The 20,834-nt window shown below is 37.4% G+C and overlaps 1 protein-coding gene across 1 annotated transcript in view; it reads left to right on the top strand.

The window, feature by feature from the left end:
- IL23R (interleukin 23 receptor) overlaps positions 1–20,834 on the top strand; it is a 54,860-nt gene that overhangs the window by 9,097 nt on the left and 24,929 nt on the right. The window contains exons 3-5 of the mRNA XM_022581145.3: positions 550–673; positions 11,901–12,061; positions 16,143–16,288. Of these exons, the coding sequence (XP_022436853.1) occupies positions 550–673; positions 11,901–12,061; positions 16,143–16,288 (431 nt within the window). The remainder of the gene's footprint in view (positions 1–549; positions 674–11,900; positions 12,062–16,142; positions 16,289–20,834) is intronic.

Here is a 20,834-nt window from a genome sequence, read left to right as displayed (position 1 = left end):
TCACAAGAGCCAAAAGGCAGAGAAGTTTCAATGTGGGAGTGACCAAAATAGCAAATGCTGCAGAGGTCAAGCTCAATGATGACTTCACAGAAATCATGGGATTTGTGGATTAGAAAGTCACGATGACCTTAACAACAGTGGTTCTGGTGGAATTGCAGGTCTGAATCTTGATTGTTTGGGGTTCAAGAGTAAATGGGAGTTGAGGAAAAAGACCAGTATAATGGACTTAAAAAAAAAAAAAAAGCTATTATGAAAAGGAGAAAGATACGTTGGCAGCTGAGGGGAGACAATTTGGAGAGGAATTTTCTTTTTGGATGGGAGGAACTTGATCACCTTAGTATCCCAAAGGAGGGGAGAATATAGTAAAATATATGGAGGAAAGTAGCAATGTTTGAGGGCAAAGTGGGTTGCAAGGTGAGCTGGTAGGGATGGAATGGGGGAGGTGCTGTGTACCAATTGGCCTGGTTTTCCAAATAAAATGGAAAGTTTATCAAGTAACTATAAAAAACTTTATGTTTCTATGCTCCTAAGTGATATATTTTGTTGCAGATCCACCAGATGTCCCTGACAAAGTAACCTGCGTCATTTATGAATATTCAGGCAACATGACTTGTACCTGGAACCCTGGGAAGCCCACCTACATAGACACCAAGTATGTGGTGTACGTGCAGAGGTAGGTTCCCTCCTAACAGTCTAACCTGAGCGATTCCACTCCAGTCCAGCCCATGCTGTGCCTCCAGCAGAGATCCAAGAAATCAACTTTAAATATTAAATGCATCCTTTTTATCACCAACTCCCTAATAATGATCAAGGAAGCTACCAAAACGCTTTTCAGGCCATGAATATTTTCACTCTGTGGGACAATGTGTTCCATAATCTTTCTACTCTTTTGACTCATTGGAGGTAATTGGGGCCAAGGGCCTAAAGGGATACAGCACAGCACAGTTTTAAAAGGATCTTTGCTCAAATCCCAGCTCCATCCTCCTTCTAGGGTTTAGGTAATTTTAATCTCTCCAAATTGCCATTTCTTTATCTTTAAAATGGTTTTAAAAATAAAACCTAATGCACAGGGTAATTTTAATTATTTAAGTGGAATTTGGCTTTTTAAGTGTGTATCACTGTGCCAGGTCCATAGTCAGCACTACATTCATGGAAGCTGTTAGTTATTAATAATGACCCCCAAATCTTAAATTTGGTGTCTGTGTAGGCTGACCATCTTCCCTGGTTTGCATGAGACTAAGGGAGCTATCAGGACACAGGACTTTCAATTTTAAAACTGAAAGTAATAATTGAATGAAAGTAATAATTTTCTAATTGGAGTTGAGGAGGGCTTTGTGGAAATGCTCTTTGGTTACGTTCTAACAATAACCAGACTTCAGGAGCCAGACAACCATGCAGCCAAAATCTCTTAAGTTTTATGCTTAAGGACAAATAATTGATCATAAGAGTTATATTACTTCATACTAAATTAAATTGGGAGAAATGTATCTTTAGTTTCTGCTATTCAGAAACTGCAAAATAGGAAAAGGTTGATGTGAAAAAAATCTTTTCCTTCCTGAATGTACATAGTTCAAATGTTTCACTGTTAGAGCAGTTCCTCAGAGCTACTGAGGCTGTCTCCTGGGCTATAGTCCTCAGTTTGCCTTGAATAAAACTCTCTTCTATCCCTTAAAAAAAAAATGTTTCACTGTTACATCTAAACTATATCCACATATGTCAGTCTGTGTTGGACTCCTTTGCTAGTGTTAAAGATGGAAATAATACCATTAATTTTGGGGGGAAAATTGTGGGCAAACTGGGCTACATTGGTCACCCTATCCTTGTTTTGTTTCATTTATTTTTTTTTTAAAAGAATGTCTTTAGTTTTGTACAATTGATCCTTGAAAAACGCAGGGGTTGGGGTGCTGACCCCTTTGTGTAACTTCGTGTAACTTTTGACTCTCCCCAAACTTAGCTACTAATAGTCAACTAATAGTTGACCAGAAACCTTACTGATAACATAAACAGTTGATTGACATATTTTGTATGTTATGTGTATTATATACTGTATTCTTACAATAAAGTAAGCTAGAGAAAAGAATATGTTATTAAGAAAATCATAAGGAAGAGAAAATACATTTATAATACTGTACTGTATTTCTTGATACTGTAAGTTAATGTTGTCTGTTTACAAGATTAATCATCTCTTACTACTGATATCAAAAATGAAAAGATCATGTGAAAAAGAAATTCATGTTTATTTACAGGTGTCACAATTCATGCATTGATAGGGAAGAAGCAGCAATATGATTGCTTTATAATAGCCTAGCCTATACACTAATGAATGAATCATTATAAAATTTTTATGGCATACAATATTGCAGTCATATTCATAATACAGCATTGGAAACTTTGTTACATTTTTTAAAAAACCACTTACCTGTGATGATAGGCTGATACACAGTTTCTCTGATTAGGAAAAACAGGCGTACTATATGGTAATGTAATTCTTTGAAAGCAAAGTTATAGAACAGTAAGAAAGTAACACATCATTAATTTTATATTAAATATCACTTACTTTATGCCTATGTAAGGATAGACAAGTATCTACTAACATCTACAAATATTTTATGCATTTATGACATACCTAAGTTTTTCTTAATTTTTTGATATCTCTATGCAGTTCATCTGTGAGTTTTTTCAAATTGTCGCAAATCTCCTAAAATTTTTCCAATATATTTATTGAAAATAAACCACCTATAAGTGGACCTGCACAGTTCAAACCCATGTTGTTCAAGGGTCAACTGTATTTGAAGTACACGTTTTCTCTAGTGATTCTCAAAAGTTTCACAAACTACTTTTTCTTTTATACTTAAATATATATATATATATTTATTGGACTCCTACTGTTTGCTAAGCACTGGGCCAAAAGCTTTATATGTGCTACCTCATTTAATCCCCTATACAACCTTGTGTGGTACATATGATTATTTTTCCGATTTTTGTAGACAGGTGACTGAGGCTTAGCTAGGTTAGGTGATGCATCCAGGGCCACGCAGCTATGAGAGGGAAAGGTGGGATTTGAATCTGGGGTGGCCTGACTGCTTTCTTCCTAGTTTAGTCTTTTCTGCTGAAGTGGTGTGGGAACCCAGATCACAGGGTATATTTGAGAGATGCTCTCCAGGTCTCATCATTATGGGAAAGAATAACCTTCCAATCTTACTCTCTCTCTCCAATCTGTTAGGTACTCAGAATAACTTTGATTAAGTGAAACATAAAAAGTAACACCTCTGTGTTCAAGACATTTTGGGTAAAAACTAGACAGATTTTATGAATACATTGCTAAGCCTGGGGTTACTGGCTACATGTCATGGGCAAGAAGCTCACATCTTTCACTAAGTAGCGGTATGGTCAGGTAGCAAAGGGATGATGGAAACACTGAGATCAGTGACGGGTTGTGTTGTCAAATATATAATATACTAAACACTGCGCTCCATACTTCATGTGCCTTACATCTTCAATCCTCAGCTTAACCTTGAGCAGTAACTATTAGAATTGTCCCCTTTACAGAGCTTATGTTACTTCCCCTTAGACATAAGGGAGCCAGAATTCTAACAGGTGTCCAAGACTTAACCAATCCTCCTTGCCTCTGGGATAAAGTAGTCCCCTCGAGATGAAAAGAGTCCATGAGGACAAGAATCTCATTGCAAAGGCAACTTTAGGAATGTGAAAATGAGGGCAGTATGGGAGCAAACACCACAGTTTAAGCTCAAAGAAAAGTTAGATAGTGCCAGATTGACAGAGAATGCCTAGGCTTTGCTATCTCCTGCAACTTATACTATCTCATGGACTCACTGATCTTGATTAGTTGGTTAATTCTTTTTCTTTTAATATAACAGCTTTATTGAGTATAATTCACATACCATACAATTCACCTTATTTAAAGTGTACAATTCAATGATTTTAGTATATTCAAAGAGTTGTACAACCATCACCACAATATTAGCACGTTTTCTTCATGCCAGAAAGAAACCCCATCTTCATTAGCAGTTACTCCCCATCTCCCCCCAACCCTCCCAGCCCTAGGCATCCTCTGTGCATTTGCCTACTCGGGACATCTTATATAAAAGGAATTATACAATTTGTGGTCTTTCATGACTAGCTTCTTTCACTTAGTGTAAGGTTTTCAAGGTTCATCCACGGTGTAGCATGTATCAGTACTTCATTCCTTTTTATGGCTGACTAAAGTTCCATTATTGTATGAATATATCACATGTATCCATTCATTAGTTGATGGACATTTGGGTGGTTTCCATTTTGGGGGCTACTATGGATAATGCTCTACTAACATTCATGTACAAAATTATGTATAGACATATGTTTTCATTTCGCTTGAGCATATATTGATACTTAGGAATAGAATTGCTAGGTCATATGGTAACTCAGTTTAAACTTTTGAGGAACTGCCATACTGCTTTTTTTAATTGAAGTATAGTTGATTTACAATATTATGTTAGTTTCAGGTGTACAACATAATGATTCAATATTTTTATAGGTCATATTCCCTTTAAAGTTATTGCAAAATAATGGCTATGTTTCCCAGTGCTGTACAATATATTTTTGTTCCTTATTTATTTTATAAATAATAGTTTGTATCTCCTAATCTCATACACCTATCTTGCCCCCACACACACACTAGTAACCACTAGTTTGTTTTCTATATCTGTGAGTCTGTTTCTGTTTTGTTACATACATCTGTTTTATTTTTTAGATTCCACATATAAGTGATAACAGAGTATTTGTCTTTCTCTGTCTGACTTATTTCACTAAGCATAATACTCTCTAGGCCCATCCATGTTGTTACAAATGGCATAGTTTCATTCTTTTTTGTGTCTGAGTAATATTCCATTGTGTATATATATATATATATATATATATATATATATATATATATATGTATACCACATCTTCTTTGTCCATTCATCCGTTGATGGATACTTAGGTTGCTTCCATATCTTGGCTATTGTAAATAATGCTGTTATGAACATTGGGATGCATGTCTCTTTTTGAATTAGTGTTTTCATTTTCTTCCAATATATACTCAGCAGTGGAATTGATGGATCATATGGTAGTTCTATTTTTAGTTTTTTGAGGAACCTCCATACTATTCTCCATAGTGGCCGCACCAATTTTCAATCCCATCAACAGTGTACTAGAGTTTCCTTTTCTCCACATCCCTGCCAACATTTGTTATTTGTAGACTTTTTGATAATAACCATTCTGACACGTGTGAGGTGGTATCTCATTGTTTTGTCCTGTTTTGTTTTGGCCATGCCGCACATCTTGTGGGATCTTAGTTCCCCGACCAGGGACTGAACCCAGGCCCTTGGCAATGAGAGCGCATAGTCCTAACAACTGGACCGCCAGGGCCCCTCTCATTGTTGTTTTAATTTGCATTTCTCTAATGATCAGCAATGTTGAGCATTTTTTCATGTGCCTGTTGGCTACCCCTAATTTCCTATTTAGTATCATAAAAATGTTCTCCTAATATTTTATAAGATTATTATATATCTCTTTTAAAAGCCATTAATGCATTAACAATTATATCTGTCTAAATTATTTACACGTGGTTTTTGAGGGACACATCTTCTTTATCAAGTGAGGAATACTTGCAGTAGTTATGAATACTGAAATTGTTCTCAGTACTCAAAAAGTCACTTTGGAAATCTTAAGAATAGATTTATTAAAGAGCAAACTGTCAGAAATATCCATTGGAAAGAGTACAGGCTTTAGAATTTTATGTTTGAATTCCAGTTCTGAGGCTTATCATTTAGATGTCTTTTACGGTACAAATATCTGAAAACCCAAGTGCAGTGACTTAAACAGACAAGGCCATAGTGGTAGGTAGTACGGAGCTAGCATGTTAATTCAATGATACCCCAAGGAACCAGGCTCTTTCCACTTTTCTCCTCCGCAGCCTTTAGTGTGTTGGCCTTAATCCTCAGATGCTACACATCCAGGCTTCTCATCCAAGTTTCAGGAAGGAAAGAGGTGAAGGGAAAAGGATATTCTCCCATGGAATTCCACTTGCATCTCATTGGCCAGAGTTGAGTTACATGTCTACTCTGTCAGGATGGCAACCTCAGAGAGGGGTGTTATGGGTGGAGTTCAGTACTGTCATCTAATAGTATCTGCCACAATTGCTAGCTGAGGGATCTTGGTAAATTTGTTTAGCTTTGCTAAGCCTCAGCCTCCTAAGAAATGAGTATAAGTAATACCATACTGAGTGTTATAAAACTTACAAGAAAGCAAACTATAAGAAAAGGCTCACAAATAGGAAATGCTTAGAAACTGACAAAAAGGTGATGTTAGAATATTAGAACATTAGGGTGAAACTCAAGGCTGGCTCTCTAGACTTGTCTGATTTGTTCCAAAATCAAAACCTGACTGATCTGGGAGACAAGATTAATGTAAAGCCATAAAAAATGATCACTTACAGGATATTATAAACAATAACTTTATTTACATTATTTTCAAGTAACAGTAATTTTGGACAGATGACTATCTAGAAAGATTGTTAAATGTGCTCTAATAAGACTAATTTTCTAACTGTTGTACATATGTCAGTAGTAAAGTCACTCATTTATTCAAACTAGAAATGTAAACCCAATGTGGGCAAGAATTTTTGTTTGTTTTGTTCATTGCTATATTGCTTGAGCCCAGGATGAGGCCTGGCGCATAGTAAGCGCTCAACAAACACTCGTTGAGTGATTATTCTGATAACTAGAAATAAACATTTCCTGCATCCTCCCTTCACAATCTAGTTAACTAATAATACTACAAGGTCCTATATATTAAAAAAACTTTTCTTACTGTCTTTTCTGAAACCAAGAGCAAATTATAGCCAAACTCAGGCAAACCTAACCCAAATTCTGACTTGATTGAGTCCAGATTAATGGAATTTTATCATTTTTTTAAAAACTTTATCATAGGTTATCATAAAAGATGTGAAGGGTTACCATAAAAACAAATGTTCTCCTCTAGCAAATTCAAAGAATGAGCTCCTATAAGCACAGACAAATTGGAAAAGAAAATAAACATCTGTTTGTCTTACAATTAATTAAAAATGCACCCAAGAGTTGAGAAAAATTAGAGAAATCCATTTTTTTCTAACTTATGGTTAAGAAGGCCTTTCCCCCTAGGAAAAAGGTGAGTTATAATGAATTTTGTGGTTGAAGTGGTATCAGATTTAAAAAGCCTTTTCTAGATCCTGGGTTCTCAGGGTATTTTCCACTTGGGCAGTTAGGTAGAGATCAGCATTTGCAAGGTTTCACTTCCAACTCATGTGGTTCCGTTTTCCAGTAAAATCACATATAGAGAGAGGCATTTCACCTCAGCCCACCCACTTGTTTCCACAGTGGCAGAAAGATGGCATTCCCTCTATGGCAGCATAGGGGCCATCAGGGCCTCTGTCTGGTGTTGGATTGAAGTTGTAAAGTAGAGGAATTGTGTCTGTGTTGCTTCTTTCTCCCCAGAACCTTTGTGGTGACCCCACCAGCAGAGCTGCATGTCCATTCACATACACTCCTCAACCCCTTTGTATTTTGCTATGCACCAGTGGGTGGTGATAGAAAAAAAAAAATGAACCTCTGCTAATAAATATCTACTTACTGTTGTCCCATTACGCTCAACAGCTTCATGTAAATACGTTCTTTCTTTACCTTGGATACTCTTGCAATGTCTGGCACAGTACCTTGTTGAATGAAAATAAATAACTTGTTGAATGAAAATAAGTGCATGATGGCCCTTCATTCTATTTTATTCAAGTCAATTTAACAAATATTTATTTAGTATTTCATGTCTTCTTGGAACTATGTTAAATGCTAGAAAAAATTTTAAAATACGCAACATGTCGGTGCATGACAAGTTTATAAACTGTTTAGAACAGCACCAATGGTAGAATTTTCAGGTACTATGAAAGACCAATAGGGTCTTTTAATTTTTTGTTTTTTGTTTTAGATATTGTATAATTCTTATTATGTAACTGCTACACTTCCACTTTTTATTTATTTATTTATTTATCTTTTGGCTGTGTTGGGTCTTCGTTTCTGTGTGAGGGCTTTCTCCAGCTGTGGTGAGCGGGGGCCACTCTTCATTGCGGTGCGCAGGCCTCTTATGGTCGCGGCCTCTCCCGTTCCGGAGCACAGGCTCCAGACGCGCAGGCTCAGTAGTTGTGGCTCACAGGCCCAGTTGCTCCGCGACATGTGGGATCTTCCCAGACCAGGGCTCGAACCCGTGTTCCCTGCATTGGCAGGCAGATTCTTAACCACTGCGCCACCAGGGAAGCCCAGGGTCTTGTAGTTTTAATGAGACCCCTAAAAACAACTGCCTACTCTTCCAGTTCATAAGGCCTGCTTGTTTTTGCCACATCTTCCTCTCCATATGCATATTCATTATAACCAGAGTTCTTAGATATAATTCCAAATATATTTGAGGCTGTGATGTTATATCTCTACTGAGTTCAATAACCAGTTCATATGTTAAAATCCATCTCCTCACCGATTCTGCACCAGTGCTTGGAGAGCTAATTGTGGCTGGGAACAAACACAAACTTACTGACTGATATTACTTTATATTCATGACCACTCACCACACCTGGACCCAGGTAGCCACCCAGTAGTCCTACTACACTTCACTGGTCAAGTCACTCCCCCACTAACCGGGTAATTATTTCATTACTCTTTCTTTCATCTCTGGTCTCTAACATCTTCTCCCCTTCCTCACTCTATTGATGACCTGCTTTCTATTTCACTGAGAAAATAGGAGTAATGAGAAATACCACAGCCTCCCTCATCTGCTGACACACTGACATCTGTACCCACATACTTGGTCTTCCCTTCTAGTACGGTGGATGAATTACCATTGCCCTGATGCCAGCTCTCCACTGTGTACTAGATCTTACCCTGCCTGCCTACTAGAGGACATTGCTCCAACAATACTCCTTTCTTCTGTATCATCACCTTTTTTATCTTTACTGGATCTCCTCATCAGCTTTCAAAGATGCTGTAGCATCTGCTCTCTTGAAAATACAACCCTCCCTTGGTCCTTGCCTTCCACTGATCTATTTCTCTGCTCCTTCTACGGCAAACTCCTCAAAAGAGTTGTTTGTACTTTCTGTCTCTACTTCCTCTCTTTTCATCGTCTCTTTAATCTAGTCAAGTTTTTGCCCTTCACCTCCAGGTCTTAGCAGTGTCACTAATGACTTCCCCATTGCCAGATGCAATGGTTTATTCTCAGTCCCCACCCTCCTTATCAGGAGGATTTACCATCAGGAACATTTAACTTAGCTTTTTACTTCCTTCTTTTGGCTTCCAGGACAGCACTCCCTTTTGGTTCTCCTCCTACCTTCCTGTATGCTTTTTCTCAGTCTCTTTTGCCAGTTCCCCTTTATTCCAGTAAAGTAATGGTGACCCAGAGCTCTATCCTAGGACCTCTTATTATCTCTATCTACATTCATTACCTAAAAGATCTCACCCAAATTTATGGTGTAAAACTCCCTAATCTATATCTCCAGTCCAGATATCTCTCCTGCAATGCAGCCATCATTTATCTAACATCTTACTCAGTATTTCCTCTTAGATGTCCAAAACGTATTTTCAAGCTAACACTTTCAAAACCAAATACCCAGTTTCCTTTCCCCAGACTCGCATTCCCTATCTCAGTAAGTGGTAACACCATCCTTTCCAGTATTCAGGTTAAAATCATTGGAGTCCTCCTGGATTCCTCTCTAACACGCCCCCCATTCAACTGATCAGCAAAACCTACTGGATATGTCTTTAAAAAACTGACTTCTCACTGCCTGGTCCAAGCCGTATCATCTCTCACCTGCATTAGTACACTGGTGCTCTACCCTTCACCTTTGCCCTGCTACAGTCTATTATTCACAAGTAGTCAGAGTAATCCTTTTCACATGCACATCAGATGTCACTCCTCTGCTCAAAATCTCCCATTTCACTCAGAGATCAAAGGCAGCATCCTTCCATGGCCTTATGTGACCTTACAATGCCTTCTAAATCTCCCACTCCTCTAGGACTCTCTGATATCATCTCATCCCTTTCCATCCCTCAGTCTACCAAGCCTCAATGACCTCCTTACTGTTCTTGAACAGGACAGGCAAGGTCCTGCCTCAGGGCCTTTGCATATCACCTAGAATGCTCCAAAGAGCCACAAGACCTGATTCTTTACTGCTCTAGTGTTACCTTCTCAGATGCTCAGATCTTCCCAATCTCCCTAAAAAAAAAAAAAAAAATACCCCCACACCTACTCCTAGCATTTCCTAACCTCCTTCTTTTCTCTTCTGAACGTTTATCACCACAAGACATATTATATATGCATTTGTTTCCACCAGAATGTGTGCTCCACAAAGGTTGGGACTTTACCTGTTTTGTTCACTGTGGTAGCCCCAGTGACTAAAGTAGTGCTTGGAACATAGTGGGTGTTAAATAAATATTTTTTGAATGAATGATTAAATTAAAAAGTACTGTTCACCATTATCACCACAAATCAGCAGTGTTTATTAAAAATCTATTAACTACAACTAGGATTAGGTGCAATGGAAGCTTCAGAAAAATATAAATCATGCTGACTCCTTCAACAAATAATCTGTTATGTATTAGTTAGCACAAGAAAAAAAGAAATAGAAGTAAGAAATTTAAAAAACTTTGTAACAGGGCTTCCCTGCTGGCGCAGTGGTTGAGAGTCCTCCTGCCGATGCAGGGGACACGGGTTCGTGCCCCGGTCCGAGAGGATCCCACGTTCTGCGGAGCGGTTGGGCCCGTGACCCATGGCCGCTGAGCCTGCGCATCCAGAGCCTGTGCTCCGCAATGGGAGAGGCCACAACAGTGAGAGGCCCGCGACCGCAAGAAAAAAAAAAAAGAAAAAAAAGAAACAAACAAAAAAAAACTTTGTAACATACAGTTGTATGCAAAAATTGTCCTAAAGTATATAGTCAGTCATTACAATTAGATTCTTCATCTAAAATAGTGCTTTGCGGTCTAGGTGCTGATATGAGGGGTAGACTTTAAAAGAAGAATTAAATTGCCTAGTAGCTATGGTTAATGTCGGTTTGAGAATACATTTCCATTTTGACTTGTGGTCTCAATACGTGTGATAAAAGAATTAGCCACAAACCAATTAGCAACATGTATGTGGTTTTCTCTAACTGGAAAATATTCAAAGATGCCCTACTTACTACTTACACATAGTTGCCATTCTCTTATTTTCACATTTGAATACTTATTTACCATGAAGTTAGCATTCCTTATTATAAAGCCCTTGCATGGAACCCCTGTGCAATGCTCCTTCTCAGAGGGAGCTCATTTACTTCAAGCCATGTCCACAGCTGCCCTTCCCAAAGAGGTACAGTAGGCATAGTACCCAGGGCTAGCCATACTTTCAGGAGTCTACAGGATGTTTAATTGCATTTAAAATCACAGGAAAAAATGAACCATTAGGTCAAAGAAAATGGTTTAATATGTGATATTAATATAGTTGCTTTTATATCAGCAGTTGTGAAACATAATCTATATGAATATGTGTGTGTGTGTGTGTGTGTGTGTGTGTATATATATATATATATATATATATATAAACATAAACATACCTACACACATATAAACTTTTTTATGTTAATGGGAGAAGGGGTCTATGAAGGCAAAAGTGCTTAGGGCCCATGAAAGTCATACTGTGGCCCTGGATGGTCTTGACTTTGTTTTAAAAAATTCTAAAAGTGAAACCAATTCTGATTCACTTTTAAGTAAAAGGTTGCCTTCTGAAAGCTAGCTAAAAAGATAGCATCAAAAAAATTGAGGAATAATTAATTCAAACCAACATAACTGGTGATCATAATCTTTTTTTTTAAGTTTAGAGACAGAAGAAGAGCAAGAGTATCTCACTTCAAGTTATGTTAACATCTCCACTGACTCATTGCAAGGTGGCAAGAAGTATTTGGTTTGGGTCCAAGCTTCAAATGTACTGGGCACAGAGAAGTCAAAACAAGTGCAAATTCACCTGGATGATATAGGTAAAGAAAAAGAAATTCTGTAATGGCTTTACGAATAAACAACTAATTTGTTCTGACCTAATCAAATGAAGTTGAGATTTGAAAAGAGTTTCCCTAAAGTTCCTGAAGATCATGATACAGACAACAAGAATTACCCATAAGTCACTGCCTGAGACAAGCCAAAGATAAGTAAGGCTGCCATTGTGTTGTATATTCTTCCAGTCTTATTTCTACATGGGGTATGTCTTTTCACAATATTTACTGAGAACTTCTTATGTTTAACCATTGTTCTAAGGGCTAGGGAGAATGAGATAGACAAGGAAGATACTTCCTGTCCTAAATATCTTGCAATCTACCAGGGAAGAGGGAAAGAAATAAGGATTATAATAAAGTGTGATGAGTCTTATGTTGTGAGAAGTACAGCATACTAAAGCATTCTACTGTATATGCTATTTTGGAAGTTATGTTTTTGTTTGATTTTGTTTGAAAAGTTCTGCAAAAAACAGAAAATTGTGGAGAATTATGTAGACATCTCTATGTACACCAGCCAGATTCAACAAAAGTTAACATTTTTTGCTTCAGGTATTTTAGAACTTGCCTTTAAAAAAATAATAATATAGAATACATATTTCTATTAATTTAATCTATAATCTTATTTTTAATTAATATCTTTAATTAGTCCCTTATTATTGTTCTCAATTTTTCGCCATCATAAACTACACTGCCATGGACAACCTTTTGGCTGAATTTTTGCATAGTAGTTGTTTTTTTTCCTTAAGATAACTTCCAAAAAGTGATTGCCCTTGAGCCTTTTACAACTATATCGTAGTCCTAAAGCCAGAGTACAGCCAAAGAGCACCAAGTGTGAATCACCTTCTCTCTGAAGATCCTAGTGCCAATTATTCTTGTTTTTATTATTAAAGATGATTTCAGTAGCTAACATTTATGGCACACTTTCTTCAGTGCTAACTGCTTTTACATACATTATGTTATTTAACCCTCACAACTGTCCTATTTTGTAGAAGAGATTATAATTTACACATGAGGAAACCAAGGCTAGGTGGCATTAGAAGTTGAGTTTGCAGAGCTAGGAAGCCTCTAGTTCTAGTATCCTCAACTCCTATCCTCAGTCTTTATTTAAAGCACACTGCAAAATGTGCAGTTATTTATTTTAATAGAAAGACAACTTTCCTGCTGATTAATGTTCTAGGGGATGTGACACCTCTTGGGGCACAACACGGGTATCCTTTGGGGACTACTGGGGTCTTTTATTGGAACTAATATCTCAACATCTCAACTAAACTGAACTATCTCAACTAATAAGATTGGTTTAAAAATCTGTCCTTATGCTATGAATATTGGCTTTGAAAACAAACACTGCTGACTATGGTGGTGAATAGTAACTCCATTGTACTGTATATTCTTGGACTTATAGTTCTCCACATTTTTGTAAGTTTACATTTTGAGGTAGGATATAGCCATAACTTGCCCTTATCTTAAAACAGGTTCCCCTCAATGGATTAATGATGTTTAAAGGCTATTGTGTTCAGTATCATTTTGGCAGTATCATTTTTAGGAACTAGATTATTACTATTAGTCTTACTGCTATTATTACCATTGTTATCTTATTATGATCTTAGTGTCATTGCATCCATTTATTGAACACCTATAGTGTTCCAGACAATTAACATGCAAATCACATTTAATTCTGAAAACAATCATGCATGGTACCACTGTGCCCATTTTACAGACGAAGAAAGAGATAAAATAATTTGCTCAAAGCACATAGCTAGGAAGGAGGAGAGCCAGATGTCATCTCAGACTTGCCGACTTGCTGTAGTTAACCAGCACCCCACCTCCCATAAAGGGAAAGATCTCATCTGTCTGTCACCTCCAAATCTGCTTTTCACACTGAACCAGGGAGCCTCTTGTTTAGAGTTACTCCACCTCCTTCTCTTCCTCCTTTCTCAGCATCCCCAAATGCACTCTTAGAAACTCAGGTTGAAAAGCACAGGTTGACAGTGTAGGAGGCTACTCCCAACAGAGCCCCTAGGTTATTAACGGATGAACTATATTCATTTGTGGCCCTTTAAGAATGAGACATTGCAAGTTAGATATATGAACTGTTCTATGAAACTGAAGACAGGGAACTCTCCTGGGAGCAACTTCCACATAACGGCTATGGGGTTGGTCTTTAATTAAGTTAGGAAGATATGCTGAAAGGCAGGGCTGAATTAAGAGTGCAGTAACACTGCCAAAATGACATGTGAGAGGAATGCTTAAACTTCTCTTATAGAGAAATAAGTTTCAATACGGAAAATGCAGTGCCTTCCGGCTGCCATTTTGAACATTAGTTCTCCCCACTGAATAATTATAAGTAAATACATGCTGTTAGAAAGACACCAAAGAACTACAATATGGTTCTTTATTTCAATATAAGTGGAAACTAAAGATATGGCATCTACGATGGAATTGACGTTTTTTTTAAAAAATGTAAGATCTAATGGGAATGTATGAAACCAAAGCAATGAGAGCAAAAATTCAACATTCTGAGTCTTGTGTAACAAACTAATGTTCAAGTACATATTACATAACATGTTTTTATTTGAAAAATATAAGCTCATTCAAACCTAAACCGTCAGATCTCTATTGCACCTATCTGCTCTGTGCTAAGACTCTATCTTAAACCCAACTTACGTTTCTCATAGGACTAAGCAGACTTTTGCTTCCTCCCCAGAATATCTCTTTCTGCAAAAGGGTCTCGGAATGCTTGTGTTGTTACGTCTGTGGCAGGTCACACTCAGAGGTGGGAGACAGGAGGGGGTAGGTAATTTGTAGCCTTGAGGGTGCTTAAATGGCCCCAAGTGGTTTCAGAGCCCTGGAGATCCACTTCCCTGGCTCTAGAAATCTCTGAATTCTGATTCTCATTACAAGAAGCTTAAACTAGCAAAAGGAAACCACCTATGGAATTCAGATGATAAAGTTTCAGTATGGTAAGCTCTTTAATTAGATTAATCCTGCTACTACTACTTATGTTCTATACTGGGTTTAGCCCAAGGATTTTATTTTAGGTCAGTGCTACTAGAAAGCAAATCTTTAATTTTTATATTTTTCTACAAATCATATATCTGTGCACATAATTTTAGATAATATTATTCACTGAAAATAAAACAAATTTCCCAAAGAATACTTTATAAACTTAGAATAAACAAAAAGGAAACTAAGTCATAGAGAATATTAAGCTGTAATAATGGCCTCTAAAAACACACATACAGGTCCTTGAGTTCTTTGTTAAGTAATACATCTAACAAAGCTATAGGCTCTCACTGCTCTACTATGCATATAGGAGAAACGGGAAATGCCCATGATTTTATCCTGTTCAGACACAACGAATTTACAAGAATGTACACAGTTCAGAAATACAGAGCTTCCAGTTACAACATTACACCTAGTACAAAAAATAACTAGTAAGATAACCAGTCAGTTTCCTTTTGAAAATCATAATCACAGAACACAGCAATAATCTGTAAAGTCTAAGAGTCTTGTGAGACTCCTTGTTCAAATCATACTTTCAAGTACAGATTTATTTTAATAGATAACAAAAGTTAGCAACAAATATAAATATTCATACAAGTTTCCCTAGGACACAAGAGAATAAAAATATTATTGTGAACGATCTTAATTTTACATCTTACCAAATTAGATTCTCTGAACTAAATTTAGGATGCAAAACATCATTTCTCCCTAAACGGATGCGGGAAAGAAGAGATATCTTCTTTACCTCCTTTTTACATTCTTTTGTTAATAGGCCAGGCTTCAGAATTTCATTAGTTTGGAATACAGGGGAGTATGAGGTGGGAAAGGACAAGACAGAGCTCCATTTAACAGATATGGAGAATGGGTGGAACAGAATTTTACTTAAGAACAGCAGTTTTCTCCTACATAATAGATTAGAAAACAAGAAAAATTTCATGTTAATTAGATCATGAGATTTTTTTTTTTGGTACTTTGCGTTTTAACATTCTAAATATTGATGAAAAAATATTGATTTCTCCCTAGGCAAGTTTTAAGCTGCTGGATTTCTGTTTTTGTTTTTCTTTAGTGATACCTTCTGCATCCATTATTTCCAGGGCTGAGGATATAAATACTACAGTGCCCAAAACCATAATCCACTGGAATAGTCAAACATCAATTGAAAAGGTTTCCTGTGAAATGAGATACAAGGCTACAACAAACCAAACTTGGAACGTAAGCTAACTTTCACTATTCTTTTGCATGTAAGTGAGTGAAAGAAAAGCCAGCCAATAGTCAGTGACCACAGTGGATGTATAATGATCTGTTTTACATGTTTTTATCTGATTGTTCATGTAATATTCAAACCACTCTACTTTTAATAATGATGCTTCCAAATAGAGAGGTGTTTCCTGAAAAGGTCTCTTGCCTTTTGTAAACTGCTAAACAGACAAATGTCCAACTAGGACGGATTCATCTCTTTAGCTCCTTGTAATTCACTGTCTCTTAGGGTGAAATTTATATCAGTGATTATGAATATAAAATGTAAGTATTCTATGCTGAAATTTAACAGCCACCCAGGGAAATAAAATCTGTTCAAAGAACTTCAGATTTATGGGTGTCTCTTTTTAAATGAAAAATGTGCAATCCAAAATGTAAAATTTGTTACTATATTAGTCTTAGATGAGCATAAGGTAAAAAGTGAATGTCTAGGCAAACTAATCATCCTTAAATAACAATGGTAAGTTAGTAAGCGTCTTAGGAGAGGCATAGGTACAAGGTTCATTAATAAAATCGCATCACATGACAGCACCTGTGAACATTATAATAAAAACTCACTAATTTGAACTACAGGGTAACACTAGCCTGGCTGAAGAAAAAGTACCAATTTTAGTGTATTTGAAAACAAATGCCATTTTATTATTTTTAAGTACAATAAACTGGCATTTAGTCAAAATAATTAAGGAATGGAGTTTATGGCTTTGCTTAATTAATAGTTACGTGTCATGTATGAATTTACCAGTTTTCAGAGAGTTAAGTGAAATGATATGTATTTATTCTCTGGTGATTAGCATGGCTCCAAAGTTTTCATCATTCTGAACATGAACGATATTGGCTTTGCTGTAGAACAATATGTTTAAAGAGTGTCAAGAAAATGAGGGTAAAACTATACTGATTTCATGACATACTCTAAAGACTGCTCTTTAAAAAGAAATCCCGGATGCCAAGTTGTTTATTTACCCTTGTTAATGTACATGAGAAATGTGATCTTTTAGTTGTTTAGATTACACTTGGATGCAAGTCCATGTTCTGCAACATTTGGTCAGTAACCAAATGAAGATCCTGCTGGACTCGTTGACTAAATAACTGTGGCATTTGTGTGCACAGCAACCCCATGCTTGAAGCCTAGGACGAGCAAGATTAAAAACTTCACAGCCAATCTTTTGCCTACGTGGAATTTAGGTAAATTTGAAAACAACCCAAATGAAACTCTCATCCTAGATTCTGAGTGGATGAGGCTTTACTCTAATAAGACACCTGGGTAGTGTCAGGGTCATAGGATGATATTGAGAAGACGAAATTTCTTTATTTGGCATAATAAGCTATAAGAATGTTTAGAAAATAGAAAGGAGTTACAGTATCAGTATCCATGAATAGATTTTCAGAAACCAACTGTTTTCCTGTTGAAATTCTTGTTCTCTGCTCCCCTTGGTGGTGCTACATATGCCACTGTGAGACTTGGTAACTCAGAGGTAAATCTGAGTTCCCTTTTCAAAACCTTCTCTTTATCAGAAGCAGGCAAATGGAGGAGCTGAAAGAATATTTGTTACCTCATTTCATCTTCATCACAATCTTTTATGATAGGTAGTATCAGCTCCATCATCGAAATGAGGACATAGGGCTTGAAAAGAGCTTAAGCCAGGTTCTCCAAGCTTACAGAGTTAGTAACTTAGTGCCTCTTACAGACCCTACATCACTTTGGGTACCCCAAAAATGTTGGGAAAATGAAGGAACCAGTTTCAATTCAATATGTGTATCCTAACCCTTTTACCATGATTCCTCCAAATGTAATTACTCACACAGATGACCCAAGTCCAGTTGGTAACAGCCAGAATGATGCTTTGTTTTTTACAGTTGTTACCCGTCAGTTTCATCTGGATCATGCATAAAATGTTGTCTTTACCTCCTTGTAAGGAGATAGAAAGCGAGAGTCATAAAGATTGGGCAGACACAAAGGACTACGGATTTGTTCTTCCACCTCAGCTCTGCCTGCATCAGATAACTGATGGAAGGAAGCTCTTCACTTCAAAGTGGCAGACCGCTATGCAGAAAGCCTTGTGGCTAAGCACATAGGCTCTGGAGTTCAAAGCCTGGCTCTACCACTTTCTGGTTGTGCAGCCTTGGGCAAGTTCCCTAGCTTCTCTGGGCCTCATTATTACCACACCTAAAGGAGGGATAAGATAAGCACCTACCTCATATGGTTTGGGGGATGATCAAATGATGGAAGAAGCTAGCCCAGAGCCTGGAATAGAGTTAATGTTCAGTAAATGCTGGCTGTTACTGTTCCTCTTCATCTTAACCTCCAGGAGAGCCATGCAGCAGGTGTGGTTGAGCCAAGGATGCCAACCTGAAAATCAAAATCAGTGCATTGAGGGTGTTTTCAGCTGTTTTTAGCTAAGCTGCATATAAATTACGAGGTATCAGCCAGTCCTTCAGGTGAACCTGCAAGGCTGGCACCATGGGGAGAATATCTACTTGTTGGTTATCTTCATGGACTGTCTCCCTACCTCCCTGGCATCCTTGCCCACTTCTGTGTACCTTATCTCAGGAACATTTGCCATGTTGTTTGTATTTACCTGTTTACATGTGTATTTTCCCATCCTTTAACTACGAGTCCCTGGAAGACAGGACTGTTCCATAATCATTTTTGTATTTCCATTGCTATTTATAATGTCTGGTTCACACAGATAATATTTTGACACATTAGCTATTAGTATTATTATTATTTGCCTTTAATGGTGCCAACAGCAGTGATAGTAAAGTAGGGAAATCTTGACTAGAAGTTCAACTGAATGGATTAATATTGACTCGAGTCTCTGATTAAGCTAGACCAGGGTATTGGCAAACTTTTTATTCAAGGGCCAAATAGTAAACAATTTAGGCTTTGCAGGCCATAAGATCTCTGTCCCAACTATTCAACTCTGCATCTGTAGCATAAAAGTAGCCATAGACAATATGTAAATGGATGGACATTGCTGTGTTCCAGTAAAATTTTACTTTTGGACACTGAAATTTGAATTTTATATCATTTCCATGCATCATTGAAATAGTCTTCTTTGGATTTTCTTTCAACAATTTAAAAAATGTAAAAAGTCTTCTTAGCTCATGGGCTGCACAAAACCAAGCATTCACTTTTTTCCTGGAATGGCTAATAGAACAGCAGGCAGACAGCCAAGGTTCAAATCCTTGGCCTTTGCATTTCAAAAGTATAAATGCTAGTATAGGACAGAAGACTTGTAAGAAAATGTGATTAGTCATGACTGGCTTTCTCAATCCCCATCCCCCTTCCCTCTCACACCAAAGACTAGATAAAGATTCCTGAGCAGAGAGAGGGGGAAATGGGTGAGGGGAAGAGGTTGGTAAGGGGGAAGAACAAAAAGAGTTTAGACTTGGGTGGTTACTGAGCAGGACCCCTCATCTGGGCCATGCCCCAGGTTGGGAGTCAGAGGAAGCTGGGATTATAGAACTCTGAATAGGTTGAGATTCTCCCCTTCACCCAAGGATGCTCCCAGAAATTTAGGTGTAACCCTAAGAAAAGCGGTACCTCAAAATGATGGAGATTAAGTTTCCAGGCCTCACGTCTTCAGAATTGAGGCTCTAAAAAGAAAGTAGCTGCTATAAAAATAAAGTTATATTTCTGGCCCTTGAGGTCATACCCTCTGCATAGGAACACAGTTAGGTCCAGCTCTCTCAATGTCTATTGTAGCCTCTGAAAGTATCATTTTGAAGGTACCATCTTCAGCTTGCAAGGCCCTAAGCAGGCACCTGGTTGGCCTCTTAGTAGAAGCAACTGTTAACAGTTCCATAAACTTCTTCTTTCTATTTTAGAACTCTGGCTGTACTTTAGGGTATTTCTCTTCTTAGAGGACTTATCTATAAACATAATGGCAAGAGACATATTGGAGAACAGCAACTCCTCACCAAAAGAAGCTCATATGAAGCAGGGTGCATATGGAAGTCAAACTTTTGGCACTAATAAAAACTCTCCTAGCACAGGGAGATCAGCTCGGTGCTTTGTGACCACCTAGAGGGGTTGGATAGGGAGGGTGGGAGGGAGGGAGACGCAAGAGGGAAGAGATATGGGAACATATGTATATGTATAACTGATTGACTTTGTTATAAAGCAGAAACTAACACACCATTGTAAAGCAATTATACTCCAATAAAGATGTTAAAAAAAAAAATTTCTCCTGGATCCCAGTAGACTCTAGGGGCCTTTGGTCATATTTAGAAGAGCAGAAAATTTCAAGGGCCGTGGGTAGAAATGTGGCTTACGGAAACTCTGAATGATATCTTTCAGGAAACGTGATATCCCAAAACAGATATGTTTATGATTTTTACATTTTCAATGCATTGAAAGTTTTAAAGATTTATGTTAACACTGGGTTTTAACATTAGAATCTCTAAATGACGTGTATACCTTGTTGTGTGTGTGTGTGTGTGTGTGTGTGTGTGTTTTAATCGTGATAGTTTTAACTTTCTCTTTCATGGTGACTGTTTT

Source organism: Delphinapterus leucas, chromosome 1, assembly GCF_059928025.1.
Source record: "Delphinapterus leucas isolate spDelLeu-1000000601 "Yukka" chromosome 1, BTC_Dleu_Yukka2, whole genome shotgun sequence".
Lineage (NCBI taxonomy): Eukaryota > Metazoa > Chordata > Mammalia > Artiodactyla > Monodontidae > Delphinapterus > Delphinapterus leucas.
Note: the sequence above shows the minus strand (reverse complement) of the source record. Positions and strands in the feature narration are given on the sequence as shown.